At 46.1% G+C, this 21,811-nt stretch overlaps 3 protein-coding genes and 2 non-coding genes across 11 annotated transcripts in view; 3 read left to right on the top strand and 2 right to left on the bottom strand.

The window, feature by feature from the left end:
• SGSM2 (small G protein signaling modulator 2) overlaps positions 1–425 on the bottom strand; it is a 46,380-nt gene extending 45,955 nt beyond the window's left edge. For both annotated transcript variants that reach the window (XM_032263416.1, XM_032263417.1), the window contains exon 1: positions 187–425. In XM_032263416.1, the coding sequence (XP_032119307.1) occupies positions 187–243 (57 nt within the window). In that variant the 5' untranslated portion in view covers positions 244–425. The remainder of the gene's footprint in view (positions 1–186) is intronic.
• On the top strand, positions 424–14,361 carry TSR1 (TSR1 ribosome maturation factor). 2 transcript variants are annotated; one of them, XM_032263420.1, is made up of 15 exons: positions 424–1,591; positions 1,785–1,888; positions 2,172–2,391; positions 2,494–2,628; positions 3,258–3,682; positions 4,802–4,961; positions 5,398–5,555; positions 5,829–6,022; positions 7,107–7,269; positions 7,900–8,010; positions 8,704–8,836; positions 12,089–12,205; positions 13,144–13,284; positions 13,368–13,442; positions 13,572–14,361. In XM_032263420.1, exons 1-15 carry the CDS (start codon positions 1,495–1,497, stop codon positions 13,748–13,750), a joined length of 2,412 nt encoding a protein of 803 aa, XP_032119311.1. In that variant the 5' UTR covers positions 424–1,494; the 3' UTR covers positions 13,751–14,361. The 2 variants fall into 2 exon arrangements, with proteins under 2 accessions (XP_032119311.1, XP_032119312.1); XM_032263421.1 differs by having other exon boundaries at positions 1,478–1,599; positions 13,572–13,964.
• The window catches only part of SRR (serine racemase), a 33,450-nt gene continuing 15,326 nt past the window's right edge, over positions 3,688–21,811 (bottom strand). For 3 of the 5 annotated variants that reach the window (XM_032263429.1, XM_032263428.1, XM_032263425.1), the window contains exons 3-8: positions 19,293–19,419; positions 18,683–18,786; positions 16,570–16,689; positions 16,362–16,436; positions 14,611–14,820; positions 13,815–14,287 (exon numbers count right to left, since the gene is read on the bottom strand). In XM_032263429.1, coding sequence (XP_032119320.1) covers positions 14,078–14,287; positions 14,611–14,820; positions 16,362–16,436; positions 16,570–16,689; positions 18,683–18,786; positions 19,293–19,419 — 846 coding nt within the window. In that variant the 3' untranslated portion in view covers positions 13,815–14,077. Of the gene's footprint in view, positions 4,045–13,814; positions 14,288–14,610; positions 14,821–16,361; positions 16,437–16,569; positions 16,690–18,682; positions 18,787–19,292; positions 19,420–21,811 lie in introns of those variants that run through there. The other 2 variants (XM_032263426.1, XM_032263427.1) reach the window with 2 other exon arrangements.
• On the top strand, positions 8,152–8,246 carry LOC116540169. The gene has a single exon (XR_004264335.1). It is a non-coding gene; the product is annotated as a small nucleolar RNA SNORD91 family (small nucleolar RNA).
• Positions 8,965–9,057, top strand: LOC116540168. The gene has a single exon (XR_004264334.1). It is a non-coding gene; the product is annotated as a small nucleolar RNA SNORD91 family (small nucleolar RNA).

Raw genomic sequence — 21,811 nt, 5'->3', positions numbered from 1 at the left:
TCGGGCCGAGGGGGGCTGCCCTCCCCCAAGCGAGAAAGGGGAGGGAGGCGCTGCGCGTCCAGGACCCGCCCCGCCCGGCCCAGCTTCGGCCCGGGTGCCCGCGCCGGGGGGTGCGCGCGGACCTTTCTGGCCCCCTGGGCCGCGCGGGCGAAGGCGCGAGCCCCCGGGGTCCTTGCCTCGACTTACCTCCTTCTTCACGTTCCACAGCAGTTTCTCTTTGACTGCATCCTCCGCGCTGCCCATGGTGTGGCAGGAGGCGGCACCGAGCGGCCCGCCGAGCCCCCGCGCCCTCGCCGCCTCCGCGCCTCTCGGCTCAGCGCCCCACGCGCAAGGCGGAGCCTCCGCCCGCCGCGCTCCCGGCCTGCCGCCGCCGCCGCCGCCGCAGCCACTGCCCGGTGCTCGGCTCCGCAGCCATCTTCCGAGCCCGCACAGACGTCAGGCGGCAGGCCCGGCCCCTTCCCACAGCCGGAGGGGGGTTGCGCACAGCGACGGGGGATCGGGGCGGGGAGAGGCCGCGCGCGTCTGAGGGCGGCAGACCGGGGCGTGCGCCGCGGGGGTCGCTGTCATGGCAACGCGCCCGCTCCCGCCTCGAGGGCGCGAAGCCACATTGTGAGCCGCCTGCCCTGGAGGCCGCGGCTGAGAGCGAGCCTGGGTCCCGCCGAAGATCCCCTGACTTCTCCCTGCTCGCTCTCCTGACGGGACGGAAAGGGCCGGGGCCCGGGACGAGGTTCCCTGCGGTCCGAGGCTGCCCATGGCGAAGCCAGTGCAGCCTGGCCCCGTGGCCCCTCGGAATCCCGGGCGGCCGTCGCCGAGCCGTCGTCAAGTTTGTGGGAAGATGAGTGGGAGCGCCCTGCGAGGGCGAGGCCGAGGGCCCGAGAGTCGCGGCCAGTCCCCCTCGCCGGGTCGCCACGTCCCACAGGGCCCTTCCGGCCGCTCCGTGGGAGGCGGGGCGCGGGTTGCCGTCACAGGGACCGGCGGGCAAGGTGAGAGAAGTGTCTTCCACGCGATTCCCAAGCCTCGCTGGGGAATCGAGGGAGAGGAAAGGCTGCTCAAAGTGATGAAGAACACATGCTGTTGCAAACGGAAGAGCAACGCTCCCGAACCCAGGTGACAGGAGAGGCTTGGGCCTCTTCCGCACGAACGCAGCCTTCCAGTCAGCATGTTTCTATGTGATGCAGCTTTATAGCGAAAAGTGAAAATGCAAGGGGCACAAACAGCCCTGCCGGGCCAACAGCCCGAGCCTCCAGAGTCCACATCCGGCGTCTTCTAGCCCCCAACCGCACACTGCGGCGTGGGAAAAGTTCCCACGGCGGCTGGGCGAAGCGGCGAACGAGGCGCTCTGGAGCGGCTGGAAAAGACCGTCGCCAGGGGGCGCAGGAGGAGCAGGGAGCGCAGGGAGCCCCGCCCCCCCGGAGGGACCGCCCCCGTGGACGGGACCGGAAGCGCTCGGCCTGGCCCGGAAGTGTTGCAGACTCCGAACACGCGCGCTGCGGTATGGCGGCCCACCGGCCCGGCCCGCTGAAGCAGCAGAATAAAGCTCACAAAGGCGGGCGGCATCGGGGTCGGGGATCAGCACAGCGGGACGGCAAGGGTAAGAAGGTAGCGTAGAAGATAGAAGGGCTATTTAGCCGTTATTAAGTCTTTTTCCCCATGACCAGACTGAGCTGCTGTCTCCCGTCTGGGCCCCACGCGAAAGGCCCTTTCTAAGGTGGGCGGAGAGGGGTCCCTTTTCCTGACGTTATTGTGGGACCGATCACAACAGCCCCTTCTAATCTGCCCTCCAGGCCGTCTAGCACTGAAAACCCTAAGCAAGAAGGTGAGAAAAGAACTCAGCAGAGTCGACCAGAGGCATCGCGCCAGCCAGCTCCGAAAGCAGAAGAAGGAGGCGGTGAGAGGAGCGGGGTTTGGGAGTGTGGCTCCTCTGCCCTTTTAGGTGGCTAATGCCTCGAACTGGAAAATGAGAGCGGGTGGAGGATCCAGGGACAGAGAATAGCCCTAGAGCACATGTCGAGTGTGCAGGTCTGGCATTCCTTTCTTTGGTCAGAATTCCTGCCACCCCGCCGGCATACGTGGGACCTTTTACCAGAGAGACGCTGGTTGTGGGTGGGGGGAAGTGCAATGCTGGAGTGAAGTACTGAGACGTTGAGATGTTCTCGGGTATCTGTTTTCAGGTTCTGGCAGAGAAGAGACAGCTGGGTAGCAAGGATGGCCCTCCTCATCAGGTACTGGTGGTGCCTCTGCACAACAGAATTTCCCTGCCCGAGGCCATTCAGCTGCTTCAGGATAGGGACACTGGAAGAGTACACTTGAATGAATTGGGAAACACCCACAGCTTTATGCTACTATGCCCCCGCCTGAAACATCGGTGGTTTTTCACATCAGCAAGACCAGGTTAGAGTATACAACAATGTTTTCTATTATGTTTGAGTAGTGGTAATATTTTTTTAGCATAATGTGCTGCTGCCAACCTCCCCTTCTTACTTCTGTCTCCAGGGGATCTACACACTGTGTTAGACATGGCTAAAGTAGCTGATACCATCCTCTTCTTACTTGATCCACTTGAAGGCTGGGACAGCACCGGCGATTACTGTCTTTCCTGCCTCTTTGCCCAGGGGCTTCCCACCTATAGTAAGTGAGTTACCATTTATTGTGCACCTGTATTTGGTACAGGAATACAACTGATGGGTCATATTCAGCTGGTGGTGGGGTGTACACATACGGATTAAAGTTGGTCCATTGTTTACAGATTCTCACTCAGGATGCCTTTTTGTTTTTGGTTGTCCTTTGCCTAGAGAAGGATATGAAGTTTGAGTTCACTGTGAAATTCCTTTAGGGTAGTTAAGTGTTGGGTTTCCCAGTGATCTCTGGGCTTGCAACTGAGCCGTTAGGTTGTGAACTGCAGGGGTTTTTTTTGTTTTTTTTTTAAGACAGAGTTTTGCTCTTGTTGCCCAGGCTGGAGTGCAATGGTGTTGGGCCACCACAGCCTCCGCCTCCTGGGTTCAAGCAATTCTGCCTCAGCCTCCTGAGAAGCTGGGATACAAGCATGCACCACTATGCCCGGCTAATTTTATATTTCGAGTAGAGACAGAGTTTCTCCATGTTGGTCAGGCTGGTCTCGCTCCCGACCTCAGGTGATCCACCCACCTCAGTCTCCCAAAGTGCTGGGATTACAGGTGTGAACCACGGTGCCTGACCTTAAGGGAGATTTTTATGTAATGAAGCAATAGGTCACAAAGCATTTTCTCTTTTGCTTACAGCACTAGCTGTCCAGGGGATTTCTGGCCTCCCACTGAAGAAACAAATAGACGCGAGGAAGAAGCTAAGTAAAGCAGTGGAGAAGCGCTTTCCAGATAACAAACTCCTCTTGTTAGACACTCAGCAGGAGGCAGAGATGCTGCTTAGGCAGTTGGCTAACCAGAAGCAACAGCATCTTGCTTTTCGGGACCGGCGAGCCTACCTGTTTGCCCATGCTGTTGATTTTGTTCCTAGTGAAGGGAATAACTTGGTGGGCAACTTGAAAATTTCAGGCTATGTTCGAGGGCAGACTCTGAATGTAAACAGGTTGCTGCATATCGTTGGACATGGCGATTTCCAGATGAAACAGATAGATGCCCCTGTGGACCCTTTCCCTTTAAATCCTAGAGTAATTAAATCCCAGAAGGACCCAGACATGGCAATGGAGGTAAGACTGATTTTTTTTGTTTCTGTTTTTTGAGGGGGGAAGACATATTCTTAATTCGTATTCATACGAAAGTTGTCACAGTGTACTGAAAAATGTCACATCTGGAGTTAAAAGAGAAAGACAAAACAAGTTGGCACAGGAAGGAAACTTAAATTCAGAGAAGACAGTTTTGTGCATTTAGGGGATTGAGAAGACTGTCAGTCTGAAGTAAGGCAATCGTCAGTTATAAATATGTTGGTAAATTACATATTTATCCAGCACTTTATATACTCTGCACTGCAACTGGCTCTGAGTTTACAGAAGACACTCACGGCGTGGTTGCTTTCCTTAAGGGACTTAATTGGGCTGGAACAAAATGGCACCTGTAAAATAAAGATAGAGATAGCATATAGTTGAGGTACGGACCTACTATGGAAGTTTAGAAAGTAGACTAGCAAGCTTTCCAGAAGAGATCAGACTTGAGCTAGGTGTTGAGAAGGATGAATGTGATTTATGAGTTGAAGAGGGATAAAAGAATATACTAGAAGATAAAGACAATATGAATCTAGTCACAGTGGTGGATCAAAGGGTTTATTTGAACTTTGAAGAAATCAACTGATGGGAGTGAGGTATGTGATAAACGGGTAGGAGTAGGGACAGAATCAGAAAGACCTCAAGAGCCAAGCAGAGTTAATATACCCTGGAAATGGCTGGGTGTGTGACTCACATCTGTAATCCCAGCACTTTGGGAAGCTGAGGCAGGTGGATCACCTGAGGTCGGGAGTTTGAGACCAGCCTGGTCAACATGGAGAAGCACTGTCTCTACTAAAAATACAAAATTAGCTGGGTGTGGTAGTGCATGCCTGTAATCTGGCTGAGGCAGGAGAATCACTTGAACCCAGGAGGTGGAAGTTGCAGTGACCCATTACACTCCAGCTTGAACAAGAGTGAGACTGTCTTAAAAAAAAAAAAAAACCTGGAAATTAGAAAATGGTCATTTGAAAAATTTTTACAAGTTTTGGCATTTTGTTGCATTCATTTTCTACATGAGGATTGGTATTTCTGGGTCTTTCTGGTTACTGTGTTTGATTTAGGAGATTTTTGGTTAATGGTTGACTATCACCTGCTTTTGGTTTTCAGATTTGTGCTACGGATACTGTAGATGATATGGAAGAAGACCTAAAGGTCCTAATGAAGGCAGACCCTGATAAACAGGAATCCTTGCAAACAGAGGTTATCCCAGATCCAATGGAGGGGGAGCAAACGTGGCCCACTGAGGAGGAGCTGAGTGAAGCAAAGGGTTGGTATTGGTAAACTTGTTTGTAATTCATCTGACCTGGAATTGTGGATTTCCTGTAGCTCTTCGGAGTGAGGACCATATGGGATAGAGCAGGATGGGGATATACTGTAGTTGAAAGTCTGTCCTCACTCTCAAATGCTGTATGTTTTCACTAAACAAACATGAGACACAGCTTTGTTCCATTTCCCAAAATTACTTGTGTTAATGTTTTATCATGAACAGATAAACAACTCTGGATTCATTGCAGGGCTTATTTAGCTGTGTAAGTATTGCTAGTTGTGAGGCAACTGAATTAAATTTGGAAGTAGTTCTGTTACAGTGTCTGCTGGAATTTCCCATGTTGGCAGCAGTGTCTAGTGCCTTGCCTGGGTGAGAGTAACCAGAGGGATAGGGAAAGGAGGTCTATAATTTACTTAATTTGTTTGGGCCTTTACAGATTTCTTGAAGGAAAGTTCTAAGGTGGTAAAGAAGGTCCCCAAAGGAACATCCAGTTACCAAGCTGAATGGATTTTGGATAGTGGCAGCCAAAGTGATGGGGAAGGAGATGAATATGATGACATGGAACATGAGGATTTTATGGAAGAAGAATCTCAGGTAAGGAAATGAGGCCTTAGACCATTTCTATGTCTAGCTTCAACCATAAGGCAAAGTGCAATTGTGATCTTGAGGGGTGTGTATGGTTAGTTTCTTAGGAATGACTCTGTAGTTGCCAGGAATGAGGCTTTTGTTTTCCACTTTAGGCTGTATTAGAATTTATGTTGGTTGGGAATAGGTATTTAATAAAATTATTTTACTCTTAGCTTATTGGCCTTTAGGGTAGAGACGGGTGTGGATTTCTTCTGAAATAAGTAATCCTTTATTCTACAGGATGAGAGTAGTGAAGAAGAAGAGGAAGAATATGAAACTATGACTATAGGGGAGTCTGTGCATGATGATCTTTATGATAAGAAAGTAGATGAAGAAGCTGAGGCAAAAATGTTGGAGAAATATAAACAAGAAAGACTGGAAGAGATGTTTCCAGATGAGGTGGACACCCCCCGTGACGTGGCTGCTAGAATTCGGTTAGTCAACAAGTCTAAATTAAGTCAATAGGTTTTTAAAAACTTGGCTCAGAGCTATGTCACTGTGATGCAGAAGAAGAAAAACACATTTTTCCTGCTCCTGAAGAGCTAACATTTAATATGGGAAGGCAAGACATACATACATACAGGAAATGGTAATTATAATGACGTTCTAGACTGTGGTACAGACTACTATTACAGGACTTTAATGAAGGAAAAATACTAAGGTTAATTAGCAAATACTTCTTCCCAAAGGAGCCAATACTCAATTGAAATATATAATGTTTGGAGATTTTAGGGGGTTTGGGTAGAATAGCAGAAGTAGAAGAGTGAAGATGTAGATGATTCTACCTGTTCTGGAGGTGAGTGACTAAAGCCAGTGAATTAATTTTGGATATTAAGGAGATAAGGCTATGTGTGAAGCCATTCTCGCATTGCTATAAAGAAGTACCAGAGACTGCGTAATTTATAAAGAAAAGAGATTTAATTGGCTCATGGTTCTGCAGGCTGTACAGGAAGCATGGTGCTGGCATCTGTTCAGCTTCTGGGGCAGCCTGAAGAAACTTAAAATCATGGCAGAAGGCAGAGGGGGAGCAAGTCATGTCACATGGCCGGAGTAGGAACAGGAGAGCGAGGCAGGAGGTGCTAACACTTCTAAACAACCAGATCTCATGAGAACTCACCAATGGGGATGGTGCTAAGCCATTCATGAGAAAACCTCTCCCATAATCCAGTCATCTCTCACCAGGCTTCGCCTCCAACATTGGAGATTATATTTCAATATGAGATTTGGGCAGAGACACACATCTGAACTATACGAGGTCATTACCAAACATCTTTTTTGTCGGGGAGCCACTATAAATCCTTTGTCTTTTGTCAGTGGGAAGCTTGGGTTTGGTTCTGATATAACTTGTTACAAGTTGTTTTGCAGTGTGGTCTTGGTTTAAGCTGTTAGTTTATTTTGAGAGATAGTGATTGGAATTCTTTTCAGCTAGATCCTTAGCCATTTTAGCAGTGACTTGAGTCTATATATATAGCACCATATAAATCTGACTTAATTTCTTTAAAATTTTCAATATTCTAGATTTCAGAAATACAGAGGCCTCAAGAGCTTCCGGACATCTCCATGGGATCCTAAGGAAAACCTTCCTCAAGAGTATGCTCGGATATTTCAGTTTCAGAACTTTACTAATAGCAGGAAAAGCATCTTTAAGGAGATTAAAGAAAAAGAGGTTGAAGGAGCTGAGGTATCTGCCCTCCTTGTCCATCTTGTATGTTGCTTTCATTTGTCAACATGCTCCCACTTTACTCCTTCTCTTGGCATGGAAATATGCTGTACTGGGGGATTGGGGGAGCCCCTGAGTCATCGACAAGAATGATACTGGAAACAGGCCAGGTGCGGTGGCTCACATCTGTAATCCCAACACTTTGGGAGGCCGAGGTGGGCAGGCAACTTGAGGTCAGGAGTTTGAGAGCAGCTTGGCCAACATGGAGAAACCCCTTCTCTACTAAAAATACAAAATTAGCTGGGTGTGGTGGCTCATGCCTGTAATCCCAGCCACTTGGGAGGCTGAGGCAGGAGAATTGCTTGAACCCAGGAGGCGGAGGAGGTTGCAGTGAACAGAGATCGTGCCATTGCACTTGTGCCTGGGCGACAGGGACTCCATCTCAAAAAAAAAAAAAAAAAAAAAGATACTGGGAACAAAGAGGTCTCCTCCATGTTAAATGAAAAAATGTAATCTGGGTAGTAAAGCCATCTTGAAGGGTGGGGTTGGCTTTAAAAAGGTCATCTGAAAGACTCACCATATTTGGAGAAAGCTTCCCCATTATTAGGATTTTGAGGGGTAACTCCATTGCTTTCTGCTTTCTTATGGCAGGTTGGCTGGTATGTCACAATTCATGTCTCTGAAGTTCCTGTCTCAGTGGTCGAGCACTTCAGGCAAGGAGCACCCTTGATTGCATTTTCTTTACTACCTCATGAACAGAAGGTAAATGAGTGTCTTGTGGGAAAATGGGGAATTTTGAAACTTTCCAGCTGCTTCTGATAGTCTAAAATTCTGTTTTGTGACTAACATTCTGCTCATAGAGATGCAAAAAGTCTGCCTTTCTGATTAGGAATTGAAGAGTAATAGAGAAGTCAGTGATGGTTTTATTCGTACTGTCTGAACCTGTCTGAAGCATCTCAGTGATGCAATCTCTGTGTGGTTCTGAGACTTCTCCAAGTATGTTTTTCAGACCAGATTTAGAACAAGGGTGGCAGCCTTAAACATAAAGGTTTATGCCAAGGTGCAGATGTCTCTTCTCTTGGTGGCCAACAGTTGTATATATCATAGTTCAGGAAGAAGGGGCTTGAGTGAGTGTGTTTTTGAGATTGTGGTGAGTGTCTTGAAGGCCACTGATTTTTGTCGCAGATGTTGAGCTCTTTTTCTGCTAGATGCAGAAAGGTAAGTTAGCATTGAAGGGTGCATGAAAGCTCTGATGAGCCTATGTTTGGCTTAAATGCCAGTCATTGGTGGAGGTAAAGGATGAATCTGTGTTACTGCATCTATACTCCACCCATTTATTAGCATTGTCAGTTCTTAGAATGAATCTGAATCTGCTAGTTTGGTTTGCCTTCTTTCAAGTTAGGCAATTGTATTCTTAGACTATGAAGATTTTTGTTTTTCTTACTTGGTTCTCAGATGTCAGTATTGAATATGGTGGTGAGGCGTGACCCTGGCAACACTGAACCTGTAAAAGCCAAGGAAGAACTCATATTCCATTGTGGATTTAGACGCTTCCGAGCCTCGCCTTTATTTTCTCAGCACACTGCAGGTTAGCGGTGGGGAACCTGGGTTCTTGTCCGTCTTGTCTTTTGGGAAACTGACTTGTGGTGAAGGGGTGCAGAAGGGTCAGTTTCAAAATCTTATATCTCTGGATTAGAGGTATTCTCCATACTCTGGCTAAAGAGCCAATGATGTTTTTACTCAAAATGTCTGAACCTGTCTGAAGCATCCTAGTGATGCAACCTGTGTTGTACTGAGGCTTTTTTGCCATGAATATTTGTTCCAGAGTAGGTTTTGAGTAGAAGTTGGCAGCTTTATAAAAAGGGCATTAGGCTGGGTGCAGTGACTCACACATATAATGCCAAAACTGGCATTAGAATGGGTGAATTAAAGATGAAAAAAAGCGCCAAGATTTAATCATCCTCTTATTGTTTCAAAATAGTTCTGATTTTTTTTTAAGGATGAAATAACTATTTTCATATTTTAGACAACTGGGAAAATAATGTAAAAATAAAATTACCTTAGAAAATTCATTATTACTTTATACATTTTCATCTAGATCTCTTTTTTTTTTTTAAATGCAATTGGGATTGTAATTGTAAATATGGTGTTAAACATTGCATTTATCACTTAGTTGATTTTGATCAATTTTCCATAAGATTAATTAATGACTTTTTTTTTTGAGATGCCCTGCCACCCAGGCTGGAGTGCACTGGTGCAATCTCAGCTCACTTTAACCTCTGCCTCCTGGGTTCAAGTGATTCTCCTGCCTCAGCCTCCCAGGTAGCTGGGATTACAGGTGCATACCACCACACCCAGCTAAATGAGACTTTTAAGGCTTTGTTGTCATTTGCATATATTCTGGTATATGTGATGTACTGATATTTATTTGACTGTCTATGTGTGAGCACTTAGGCTATTTCTTCTTCTTCTTTTTTTTTTTTTTGACTGAGTCTTGCTCTGTTGCCCAGGCTGGAGTGCGGTGGCATGATCTCAGCTCACTGCAACCTCCACCTCCCAGGTTAAAGTGATTCTTCTGCCTCAGCCTCCTGAGTAGCTGGGACTATAGGCGCAAGCCACCCTGCGCCTGGCTAATTTTTGTGTTTTTAGTAGAAATGGTGTTTCCCCAATTGGCCAGACTGGTTTTGAACTCCTGACTTCGTGATCTGCCTGCATTGGCCTACTGAATCGCTGGGATTACAGGCATGAGCCACCGCGCCCAGCCTCACTTAGGCTATTTCTAATATTTTGCCCTGAATTATATCTGTATGCATAAAATGTTGTTTACTTCTTTGCTTATTTTGTAAAGGCAGATCCTTAGAACTGGAACTAAATCAAAGTCTCAGTTCCAGAGACTGAGGCAGGAGGATCGCTTGAGGTCAGGTGTGAGACTCTTGTCTCTACAATTTTTTTTTTTTTTGAGACAGAGTCCTGCTCTGTCACCCTGCTGGAGTGCAGTAGCATGATCTCTGCTCACTGCAGCCTCCACCTCTCGGGTTCAAGTGATTCTGGTGCTTCAGCCTCCGGAGTAGCTTGGACCACCAGCAAGTGCCACCACGCCCAACTAATTTTTGTATTTTTAGTAGAGATGGGGTTTTTCCATGTTGGCCAGGCTGGTCTCAAACTCTTGACCTCAGGTGATCCACATGCCTTGGCCTTCCAAAGTGTTGGGATTTGCAGGCATGAGCTACCATGTCTGGCCTCTACAAAAAAATTTTTTTTTTTTTTTTTTTTTTTTTTTTTTTTTTTGATACAGAGTTTTGCTTGTCGCCCAGGCTAAGTGCAGTGGTGCAATCTTGGCTCACTGCAACCTCTGCCTCCCAGGTTCAAGCAATTCTTCTGCCTCAGCCTCCCAAGTAGCTGGGGAGCTGGGATTATAGACATGTGCCACCACGCCCAGCTAATTTTGTATTATTAGAAGAGATGGGATTTCACCATGTTGGCCAGGCTGGTCTTGAACTCCTGACCTCAGGTGTTCTACCCACCTCAGCCTCCCAAAGTGCTGGGATTATAGTTGTGAGCCACCATGCCCAACCAAAATTTATTTTAAAAAATTAGCCAGGCGTGGTGGCATATGCTTTGTAGTCTCAGCTACTTGGGAGGCTGAGGCAAGAGGATTGCCTAAGCCAGCGAGCCCAGGAGTTTGAGGCTGCAGTGAGCTATGTTCACATCACTGCACAACAGCCTAGATAACAGAGTGAGACTGTCTCTCAAAAAAATTTAAAAGGGTGTGATAAAGTGTGGAAACTTTGGTGTCTAGTGTGCCAAGGGCAGTCTGGGTGAAGGGATGGAGCTGGGTGGGTTCATAGTTGGGTAAAGCAGAGGTAGGGCTTCTGAGAAATTGAAAGACTACCAGACAAGTGTTGTGGCAAAATTGATTGTACTCCTACACGTTAGGAGCAGGAAGATGTGTTGCCCACTAACTTGGGGGCTTCTGAACATTGTCCTAGCTCACTTACTCTCAGCTGTTGCAGGAGGAATATGAAGGCAGTATTAATGTTGTTTTGAATAATTTTTATTCTCACCAATTATGCAGTCTAAATGAGATTAATTTTTCTTTCCCTTCAAATATTGTATTTTTCTCTAACTAGTATTTTAAAAAGGGGGTGAGGGTTATGTTGAAGGTGGAACACCAAATACAGTCTAAGCTCCAAGATTCTGCCTTCAGATAAAAAAGTTACTGATTGGGCACCTATAATTCCAGCTACTCGGAAGGCTGAGGCAGGAGAACTGCTTGAACCCAGGAGGCAGCCTGGGCAACAAGAGCAAGACACTGTCTCAAAAAAAAAGAAAAAAGTTACTGATTTCAGCTGGTCATGGTGGCTCACGCCTGCAATCTCAGCACTTTGAGAGGCCGAGGCAGGCAGATCACAAGGTCAGGAGTTTGAGACCAGCCTGGCCAATATGGTGAAACCCCATCTCCACTACAAATACAAAAATTAGACGGGTGGGGTGTAGTGGCGGGCGCCTGTAATCCTAGCTACTTGGGAGGCTGAGGAAGGAGAATTGCTTAACCCAGAAGGTGGCGGTTGCAGTGAGCTGAGATCAAGCCATTGCACTCCGGCCTGGGTGACAGAGCAAGACTCCAACTCAAAAAAAAAAAAAAAAAGTTACCTGATAGGACTAGATTTTCGTCTTTTAGGTGTATTGAGGCAGGGAAAATGTTTGAGAACTGGTAGATTAGAGAAGTAGAAGCAGCCATAGGTTTAAGAGTTGCACGAACACAGCTTTTCACAGGCCTCTATATTACCACTGGTTTCTCAAAATGTTTTTGGTTTTTGTTTTTTAACCCTTATGGCAGCGGACAAACATAAATTTCAGAGATTCCTGACTGCTGACATGGCCCTGGTGGTGACAGTATATGCACCAATCACTTTTCCTCCTGCATCTGTGCTGCTTTTCAAGCAGAAAAGCAATGGTGAGTTGAGCCACAAGGTAAACAGACCTACAGGTCCTTAATAGGATTAACACTCTTTTCTCTTCTGTGTTGAGATTTGGGAACCAAATGGTATGGAGAAGGTGGTGATGGTTTTCGAAATATAGTAAGTCTTCACTTAACACAATTAATAGAACAATGAAAACTGCAAGTTTTTTTTTTGAGATGGAGTTGCGCTCTTGTCGCCCAGGCTGGAGTGCAATGGCATGGTCTCCGTTCACTGCATCCTTTACCTCCTGGGTTCAATTGATTCTTCTGCCTCAGCCTCCTGAGTAGCTGGGATTACAGGCACATGCCACCACACCTGGCTAATTTTTTATATTTTTAGTAGAGATGGGGGTTTCACCATGTTGGCCAGGCTGGTCTTGAGCTCCTGACCTCAGGTGATCCACCTGCCTCCCAAAGTGCTGGGATTACAGGTGTATGCCACTGCAGCCAGACCAAAACTGCAACTTTTAAGTGAAACAATGTATAGCCAGTCTTCAAATAACTGCCTTTTGGTCAACATCTTTTCATTGTAATAATTGATGAGAAAAAAAATGGTTTTGTTACACATCATTTCTCTTAACGTGCAAGTTTTCAAGAACCTATTGACAAGATTAAGTGTGGACTTACAGTTTACCAATCTTAGTGTCACAGTGGGCTAGGGCAGGGATGACAAGCCAGGTTTTATCTTGCTTACAAACCTTAGCTGATTGGTAGAGGCTGCTCAGAATGTATTTAGGATAGGTTCCAGGGACAGGCTTAGCAGGAATGAAATGGAGTGGTTTTTGCTGTGATCCCACAAAGGGCAGCCTCATCAACACAACTTTACGGTTTCTCCCAAGAAAATATCGCATGGGTCTTTAAGTGGATTGGGACAATAGATGAAGACTTTGGCCTGTAATTTCCTAACTAGCTGCTTTGCTTTTGTCCCTTAGGAATGCACAGCCTCATTGCTACGGGCCATCTTATGTCAGTGGATCCAGACAGAATGGTCATCAAGAGAGTTGTTCTGAGTGGTCATCCTTTCAAAATTTTTACTAAGATGGCAGTAGTACGTTACATGTTCTTCAACAGAGGTAGGTATGAAGGAGGAGGAGGGGATCTGATTGCCTTTGTGGGTCAGTGTTTCATCTTGGTCTTTTGTGTGTTTGATTCTAAGAGGATGTGCTGTGGTTTAAACCGGTGGAACTGAGAACAAAGTGGGGCCGTAGAGGACATATCAAGGAGCCTTTAGGTAAGGAAACATGGGATTCGGGACCATGTCTAGATTTCTGCAGTGTTACTAATTGACTATTGGGTTGAAAGTCATTGCTTTAAAATTTTCTACTTTTAATTTGACCAACTTGTTCTGTTTTATTTCTAGGTACCCATGGCCACATGAAATGCAGCTTTGATGGGAAGCTAAAATCTCAAGACACAGTACTGATGAACCTCTATAAACGAGTCTTCCCCAAATGGACTTATGATCCATATGTACCAGAACCAGTACCCTGGGTGAAAAGTGAGATTTCTTCAACAGTGCCTCAAGGAGGAATGGAGTAACGGATTCAAAGAGATTTTGTCTTACTGGTGCCCATCAGCACTCCAGGGATGGGAGGCACAAGTAGTGATGGGCAAAGTTTATTTTCTGCATCGGCCTGTCAGTCCACTACCCCATTTTGCAAGACATTTTTTGGCCTTGACAAAATGTCTCAGTTAAGTATGGAAGTTTTTCTACTACTTAGTCCAAAAAACTGTATTAAATCTTACTGAAATACCCATAAAGAATCTGATAACTAAGAGGGTAAGATGAAAAGTTGACAATGACTAGGGAACAAAATGTCCTCAGTTTCTAAAAACACTGATTCCCACCATTTCCTTTTTTGTAAATTAAACAGAAACAGAAGCAGCTGGCCTTTCAGCCTGCTTCACCCAAGCTACAGAGGTTAAGTCTACATTTCCACCACTGAGCACAATACAAATGTTCTTTACTTCTGGGGAAACAGTTTGAAAATGTTGAGACAGCACAGCAGCCACTCCAACACCAGCTGTAGGTTCAATGAGTAGTTTCATCCTCTCCCACACCAGCTGAGTTGCATGCTGTTGATACGGAAGGGAGTAGGAATTAGTCAAAAGGGAGTCTAGTTGGTTTACTTTAAAAAGTCAGATGAGAATATGTATATATATATATATATGTCCAGTTTGAATTTTCTTATCAGTACATATGCATGCTTGCCAAGACTTTGCTTTCATTCTAACTTTGCTTCTGTCAAGAGGGTTGTCATTCATACATCTAGGGTCCTTTCCTGTCATGAAGTTATCTAGTCAAGTTGCCACGGGTCAGCTGCTACTCATAACAAAAGGTGGCTCTGCCTAAGAAGTTACACCATGCTTTGTTATTTCTTTTCTTGTCGGAGCCGTACCTTAATTTCATCCTCTGTGACAGTGAAGACATCATCCACAAGGTCCCTGATAATAGGCCAGGTGTTCCAGCCAATGCTGGATTTGACACCATCTGCTATGGTTTCTGGAGGATAAACATTGGGCATCAGTTCCCCTTTCAGTTTGGACTGGTAGCAGTCATCTGCATTCAAGGGTTCAGCAGCATAAACCTTCACACTAGGTTTCAGAGCCTGGGAATAAGAATATTAAGATATCTTACAACAAACCACAACATTTCCTGCATATCTAAAAGAAAATAGGGGCCGGGTGGAGTGGCTCATACCTGTAATCTCAGCACTTTGGGAGCCTGAGGCAAGTGGATCACTTGAGGTCAGGAGTTTGAGACCAGCCTGGCCAACATGGTGAAACGCAGTCTCAACTAAAAATAAAAGAATTATCTGGGTGTGGTGGCGGGCGCCTATAATCCCAGCAACTTGGAAAGCTGAGGTAGGAGAATCGCTTGAACTTAGGAGGCAGAGGTCGCAGTAAGCCGAGATCATGCCACTGCACTCCAACTTGGGCAACGGAGCAAGACTATCTCAAGAAAGGAAAAAATAGGCAGAATAAGTAATACACTTCTGCCCACATAAGAGCCTTCCCTTTGACGGATGTAATGAAACTATCTTCAAGCACTTTATAAATAAATAATTTGTCTGATAGTAGCCTTCTGTTGCTTGGATCACATCTGATTCTCCTGGTAACTTGAGAAAAGGGTACCCCTCTGATATGGATAGTAGTTTGATGATGTAGAATTCAGGGAAAAGACTATGATAGTGTCCCTTATGGTAACTACTTTTGTGCTGTAAAACTGTCGTGGATTAAGAAGAGAGTTGGAGCCGGGCGTGGTGGCTCAAGCCTGTAATCCCAGCACTTTGGGAGGCTGAGGCGGGTGGATCACGAGGTCAAGAGATCGAGACCATCCTGGTCAACATGGTGAAACCCCGTCTCTACTAAAAATACAAAAAATTAGCTGGGCATGGTGGTGCGTGCCTGTAGTCCCGCCTGAGGCAGGAGAATTGCCTGAACCCAGGAGGCGGAGGTTGCGGTGAGCCAAGATCGTGCCATTGCACTCCAGCCTGGGTAACGAGCAAAACTCCGTCTCAAAAAAAAAAAAAAAAAAAAAACAGAGAGTTGGCTGGGTGCAGTGGCTCACACCTGTAATCCTAGCACTTTGGGAGGATTACTTGAGCCCAGGAGTTGAAGACCAACCTTGTCAACATAGCAAGACTCCATCTCTTAAAAAATAAAAATATTAAAAATAATAGAGTAGGGAGGCAGAGAAGGGCCTTCATCTTACATGCTAAAGGAATAAGGAGAAGGCTGGGCGCGGTGGCTCAAGCCTGTAATCCCAGTACTTTGGGAGGCCGAGGCGGGTGGATCACGAGGTCAAGAGATCGAGACCATCCTGGTCAACATGGTGAAGCCCCGTCTCTACTAAAAGTACAAAAAATTAGCTGGGCATGGTGGCGCGTGCCTGTAATCCCAGCTACTCAGGAGGCTGAGGCAGGAGAATTGCCTAAACCCAGGAGGCGGAGGTTGCAGTCAGCCGAGATTGCGCCATTGCACTCCAGCCTGGGTAACATGAGTGAAACTCTGTCTCAAAAAAAAAAAAAAAAGGAATAAGGAGAAGGAATGGTAATGGGTGTGGAATGTTGAGCACACGTATACAAAACATTCATGATGTAAAATAAATCCTCTGCTTGAAGCAGGGACTCCTCCAGGAGCTGCTCACCTTAATTGTAATTGCTATTCCAGCAACCATTCCTCCTCCACCTACAGGTACCACCAGTGCATCCACCAAAGGAACCTTTAGTGAAAAGAATATAAACTGTCAATAGGCCTATTAGGAGGCAGTTTTATATTTAATGTGTACACATGAAATAACAGTATAGACCAATAGCTTTACCAGTAGCTAAGCAGGAAGAACTCGGCTGTTTTACCTGGTTCAGCACTTCTAGGGCAATTGTCCCTTGTCCAGCTATCACTGCAGGCTCCTGGTTTGGATGTACCATGATGCCTTCTGTTTGCTCTGTAACTCTTTGTGCAACGTTTTCTCTGGACTGAAAGTACATTAATTTAGCTTACTTGATTTGCATTTAATAGAGTCCCCAACAAGTTCCATTTGGTCATTCAAAATTTTATTGACCATCCTACTTTTTTCAGATTTTGTTCAGGCACTAGAGATATGTTAAAATATCCCTGCCCTCAAGGGGGTTGTATCCTTATATGGTGGAGATGGGTGAAGTAAATAATGTAATATCTAAGTGCTATGGAATAAAATGAAGGAATTTATTTCATATAGGGTAGCCAGGAAGAGCCTCTAGTAAAGTGACATTTTAAAAGATCTGAACAAGTGCTGTGGATATCTAGAATATTTCAGGGAGGGGATAACAGTGCAAAGATTACAAAGTAGGAGTGCTTGGCCTTTCTGAGGAAAAGCCAAAAGGCTAGTATGGCTGGCACAGAATGGACAAGAGAAATAGAAGATGAGGTCAAGGTTGGGCGTGGTGGCTCATGCCCATAATCCCAGCACTCTGGGAGGCCAAGGTGGCTGGCTCACTTTAGGTCAGGAGTTCAAGACCAGCCTGGCCAACACAGTGAAACCCTGTCTCTACTAAAACAAATTAGCCAGGCATGGTGGCATGTGCCTGCAATCCCAGCTATACCGGTGGCTGAGGTATGAGAATCTCTTGAACCCAAGAGATGGAGGCTGCAGTGCACTGAGATCCAACTACTGTACTCCAGCCTGGGCCGGACAGAGCAAGACCCTGTCTCAAATAAATAAAAGAAGATGAGGTCAAAAAGTTAGGAATGTTTGAGTTCATCCAGGGCTTAGATGATCGTAAGAACTCTGGTTTCCACTGGATATGAGATGGGAAACCATTACAGAATTTTGACTTGAAAAGAGACAAGTTCTGACTTTATTTAATGGAGAGCTCTGGTTGCTCAGAAAAGCCTGTAGTGGGGCAAGGGTGGATGCAGAGAGACCAGTTAGGCTACCGAATCTAGATGAGAATTGATGCTGGTTTGAATTGGGCTGGCAATGGTAGACATAGAAGTAGTTGGGTTATGGAAATACGTTGAAAGCAGGATTAAGATTTGAATGTGGGGTGTGAGAGGGTTATCAAAGATGACTCCTGGCTGTGTGCAGTGGGTCATGCCTGTGATCCCAGGATTTTGAGAGGCCAAGGTGGGAGGATCGCTTGAGCCCAGGAGTTTGAGACCAGCCTGGACAACAATGAGACATTATCTACAAAAAATAAAGGAATTAATTAGGTGTGGTGGCATGCACCTATAGTCCTAGCTACTCAAGAGGCCGAAACAGGAAGATCCCACAACATAGGAAGACCTTATCTCTAACAAAAAAAGAAAACGAAAAAAAAATTCAGAAAAAAAAACCAATAAAAGTTGCCATTTACTAAGATGAGGAAGACTGGAAGAGAAGGGATATAGGGAAGTAAGATCAGGAGTTTGATTTTCGATGTAATTTGAGATGAAGAGGGGTCAGGGACAGTCACTCACGCCTGTAAATCCCAGCACTATGGGAGGCCGAGGCGGGCAGATTATGAGGTCAACAGATTGAGACTAGCCTGGCCAACATGGTGAAACCCTGTCTCTACTAAAAACACAAAAATTAGCCGGGCATGGTGGGGCGCACCTGTAGTCCCAGCTACTCAGGAGGCTGAGGCAGGAGAATCGCTTGAACCTGGGAGGCGGAGGTTGCAGTGAGCTGACGTGGCTGCCACTGCAGTCCAGCCTGGTGACAGCGAGACTCCATCTCAAAAAAAAAAAAAGACATCAAGTGGGAAAGTTAGTTAGCTGTTGGATATAAAAGTCTGGTGTTCAGGGGAGAGAGGTTGGAGGTGATAGACCACATAATCACTTAAGCAGCGAGACTGATGAGATCATCTGAGCGTAGGTAGAGAAAAGGTTGAGCATGCTAACAGAAGTGAAGAGGAAACAACACAGGAGACAGAAGGAGCAGCCGGTGAGGCAGAAAGCAGCTGGTCAAATGAAAGCTATTGAGGTGGTATCAAACACTGCTCTCCTTACCTCATCACTAGGTTCACAGTATACAATTGATGCTCCATAGGCTTGTATTGCCAGCTTTTTACAGTCTGGAGCTGTCTGGGGCACCACAATATAAGCAGGAATCCCTGGGAGGGGAAAACGTTTGGTTACTACAAGTCAGGAGAATTAAGAATAGAAACTTCAGTTTGGCCAGGTGTGATGGCTCAGATTATAATCCTGGGACTTTGGGAGGTTGAGGCGGGTGGATTGTCTGAACCCAGGAGTTCCAGACCAGCCTGGGCAACATGGTGAATTTATTATTTTGTATTTGTAAAATAGAAAAATTAGACAGGCGTGGTGGTGCACACCTGTAGTCCCAGCTACTCAGTAGGCTGAGGCAGGAGAATTGCTTGAACCCGGAAGGTGGAGGCTGCAGTGAGCTGGGATCACGCCACCGCACTCCAGCCTGGGCAACAGAGCAAGACTCTGTCTTCAAAAAAAAAAAAAGAAACTTACATTCATAACAGCTTGCAATCAGATAGAGATTTCTTGGGAAAGTTACTTCCTACAGCTATCATCACTTTCCCTGAAATTAAGGGTACTTTTCCACTTCTTTCTGATGATCTACCCAGTACCTTGAGACATCAAGTACCTTCCAATTTGGCAGCGTAGGTGAGAGCCTGGCCATGGTTTCCACTGCTGTGAGTAACAACAGCTTTGGGCTTCCCTTCTAAAGCATCAGGAACCAAGCTTCTGATGGCATTAAGAGCACCACGAATCTGAAAAAGAGGGATGGTGAATTCACATGTTTGATTAAAACATTTTTTTGAAAAGCAAGGAGCTTTTCTAGATTTTCTATCTTTAACATGTACATCCAATCTGTCACTAAATCTTATCAATTTACCTCCTAAATATCTCATGTGCACCTTTATTTATTTTTATTGAGACGGAGTCTCTGTCACCCAGGCTGGAGTGCAGTGGCATGATTTCTGGTCACTGCAACCTCCGCCTCCCCACCCTGGGCCGGGTTCAAGTGATTCTGCCTCAGCCTGCAGGATAGCTGGGATTATAGGCATCTGCCACCATGCCTGGCTTATTTATTTATTTATTGTTGAGATGGAATCTTGCTGTATTGCCCACGCTGGAGTACAATGGTGCAGTCGTGGCTCACTGCAACCTCCATCTTCCAGATTCAAGCAATTCTCCTGCCTCAGCCTCCTAAGTAGCTGGGATCACAGGTGCCCACCACCATGCCCAGCTCATTTTATATTTTTAGTAGAGATGGTTTCACCATGTTGGTCAGTCTGGTCTTGAATTCCTGACCACAGGTGATTCACCTGCCTCAGCCTCCCAAAGTGCTGGGATTACAGGTGTGATAATTTTTGTATTTTTAGTAGAGATGGGGTTTCACCATGCTGGCTAGGCTGGTCTCGAACTCCTGATCTCAGGTCATCCACCTGCCTTGGCCTCCCAAAGTGCTGGGATTACAGGGTCTTTTTTTTTTTTTTTAATGCTCTCAGTTATTGGGTGGGGTAAAAGGTAGATTCTTGAAATCCTAAAGCTACCAGAATACCTGCGAGGCACAGTGCTAAATGCAACTTTTCAGACTTCTACCTGAAAGGATCTTAAAGCTCAACTAATGGTCAGAAAATTCTGATAAGTTAACACATAGAAGTCTATCTTTATGCACTATAAAGGTACTGACGTTTTGTAGAAAAAGATCTTATATGAGGATTTAGCTACCTTTAGATCTTTTATTTTTTATTTTTTTGAGACAGATTTCACTCTGTCACTCAGGCTGGAGTGCAGGGGAGCCATCTTGGCCCACTGCAACCTCCACTTCCTGGGTTTAAGCGATTCTCCTGCCTCAGCCTCGAGTAGCTGGGATTACAGACATGCACCACCACGCCCAGCTAATTTTTGTATTTTTAGTAGAGACATGGTTTTGCCATGTCGTGGGCTGGTCATGAACTCCTGGACTCAAGTGAACCTCCTCTTCAGCCTTGCAAAGTGCTGGGATTATAGGTATGAGACACTGTGTCCTGATTGGTTATGTAAAAACATTTTTTTTTTTTTTTGAGACAGTCTTAGGCCGGGCGCGGTGGCTTATGCCTGTAATCCTGGCACTTTGGGAGGCCGAGGCGGGTGGATTATGAGGTCAAGAGATCGAGACCATCCTGGTCAACATGGTGAAACCCCGTCTCTACTAAAAATACAAAAAATTAGCTGGGCATGGTGGTGTGTGCCTGTAATCCCAGCTACTCAGGAGGCTGAGGCAGGAGAATTGCCTGAACCCAGGAGACGGAGGTTGCGGTGAGCCGAGATCGCGCCATTGCACTCCAGCCTGGGTAACAAGAGCGAAACTCCGTCTCAGGGCGCGGGGGGGAAGAAAAAGAGAGTCTTGTCTTGCTCTGTTGCCCAGGCTGGAGTGCAGTGGCATGATCTCAGCTCACTGCAACCTCTGCCTCCCAAATAGCTGGGACTACAGGTGTGCACCAACACACTGGGCTAATTTTTTTTTGTATTTTAGGAGAGATGAGGTTGTACCATGTTCAGGTTGGTCTCAAACTCCTGACCTTCAGACAATCTGCGCAGCTCAGCCTCCCAAAGTGCTAGGATTATAGGCATAAACTACTGCGTCAGTCCTTTTTTTCGTTTTTTAATTTTTGAGACAAGGTCTTGCTGTTGCTCCGCCAGAGGTGTGAGCTCACTGTGGCCTCAACCTCCCAGGCTCAGTGCAATCCTCCCACCTTGGCCTGCAGAGCAGCTGGGACTACAGGTGCATACCACCACACCAGGCTAATTTATATATATATTTGTACTTTTTTTTTTTTTTTTTTTTTTTTTGAGACGGAGTTTCACTCATGTTACCCAGGCTGGAGTGCAATGGCGCGATCTCGGCTCACCGCAACCTCCACCTCCTGGGTTCAGGCAATTCTCCTGCCTCAGCCTCCTGAGTAGCTGGGATTACAGACACACACCACCAGCCGGGCGCGGTGGCTCAAGCCTGTAATCCCAGCACTGTGGGAGGCCGAGGCGGGTGGATCACGAGGTCAAGAGATCGAGACCATCCTGGTCAACATGGTGAAACCCCGTCTCTACTAAAAATACAAAAAAAAATTATCTGGGCATGGTGGCGTGTGCCTATAATCCCAGCGACTCAGGAGGCTG

The sequence above is a fragment of the Sapajus apella genome, unplaced genomic scaffold (genome assembly GCF_009761245.1).
Source record: "Sapajus apella isolate SASKATOON/1434 unplaced genomic scaffold, GSC_monkey_1.0 scaffold136, whole genome shotgun sequence".
Taxonomy (NCBI): Eukaryota; Metazoa; Chordata; class Mammalia; order Primates; family Cebidae; genus Sapajus; species Sapajus apella.
The sequence above is the reverse complement of the archived record's forward strand: the minus strand, read 5'-3'. Positions and strand labels throughout refer to the sequence as shown.

Coding starts and splice junctions, on each gene's coding strand:
- TSR1 (XM_032263420.1), top strand. CDS start 1,495: ATGGCGGCCCACCGGCCCGGCCCGCTGAAGCAGCAGAATAAAGCTCAC. Junction 3,683..4,801: donor ACCCAGACATGGCAATGGAG/GTAAGACTGATT, acceptor TTTGGTTTTCAG/ATTTGTGCTACGGATACTGT. Junction 8,837..12,088: donor ATTTTCTCAGCACACTGCAG/GTTAGCGGTGGG, acceptor CCCTTATGGCAG/CGGACAAACATAAATTTCAG.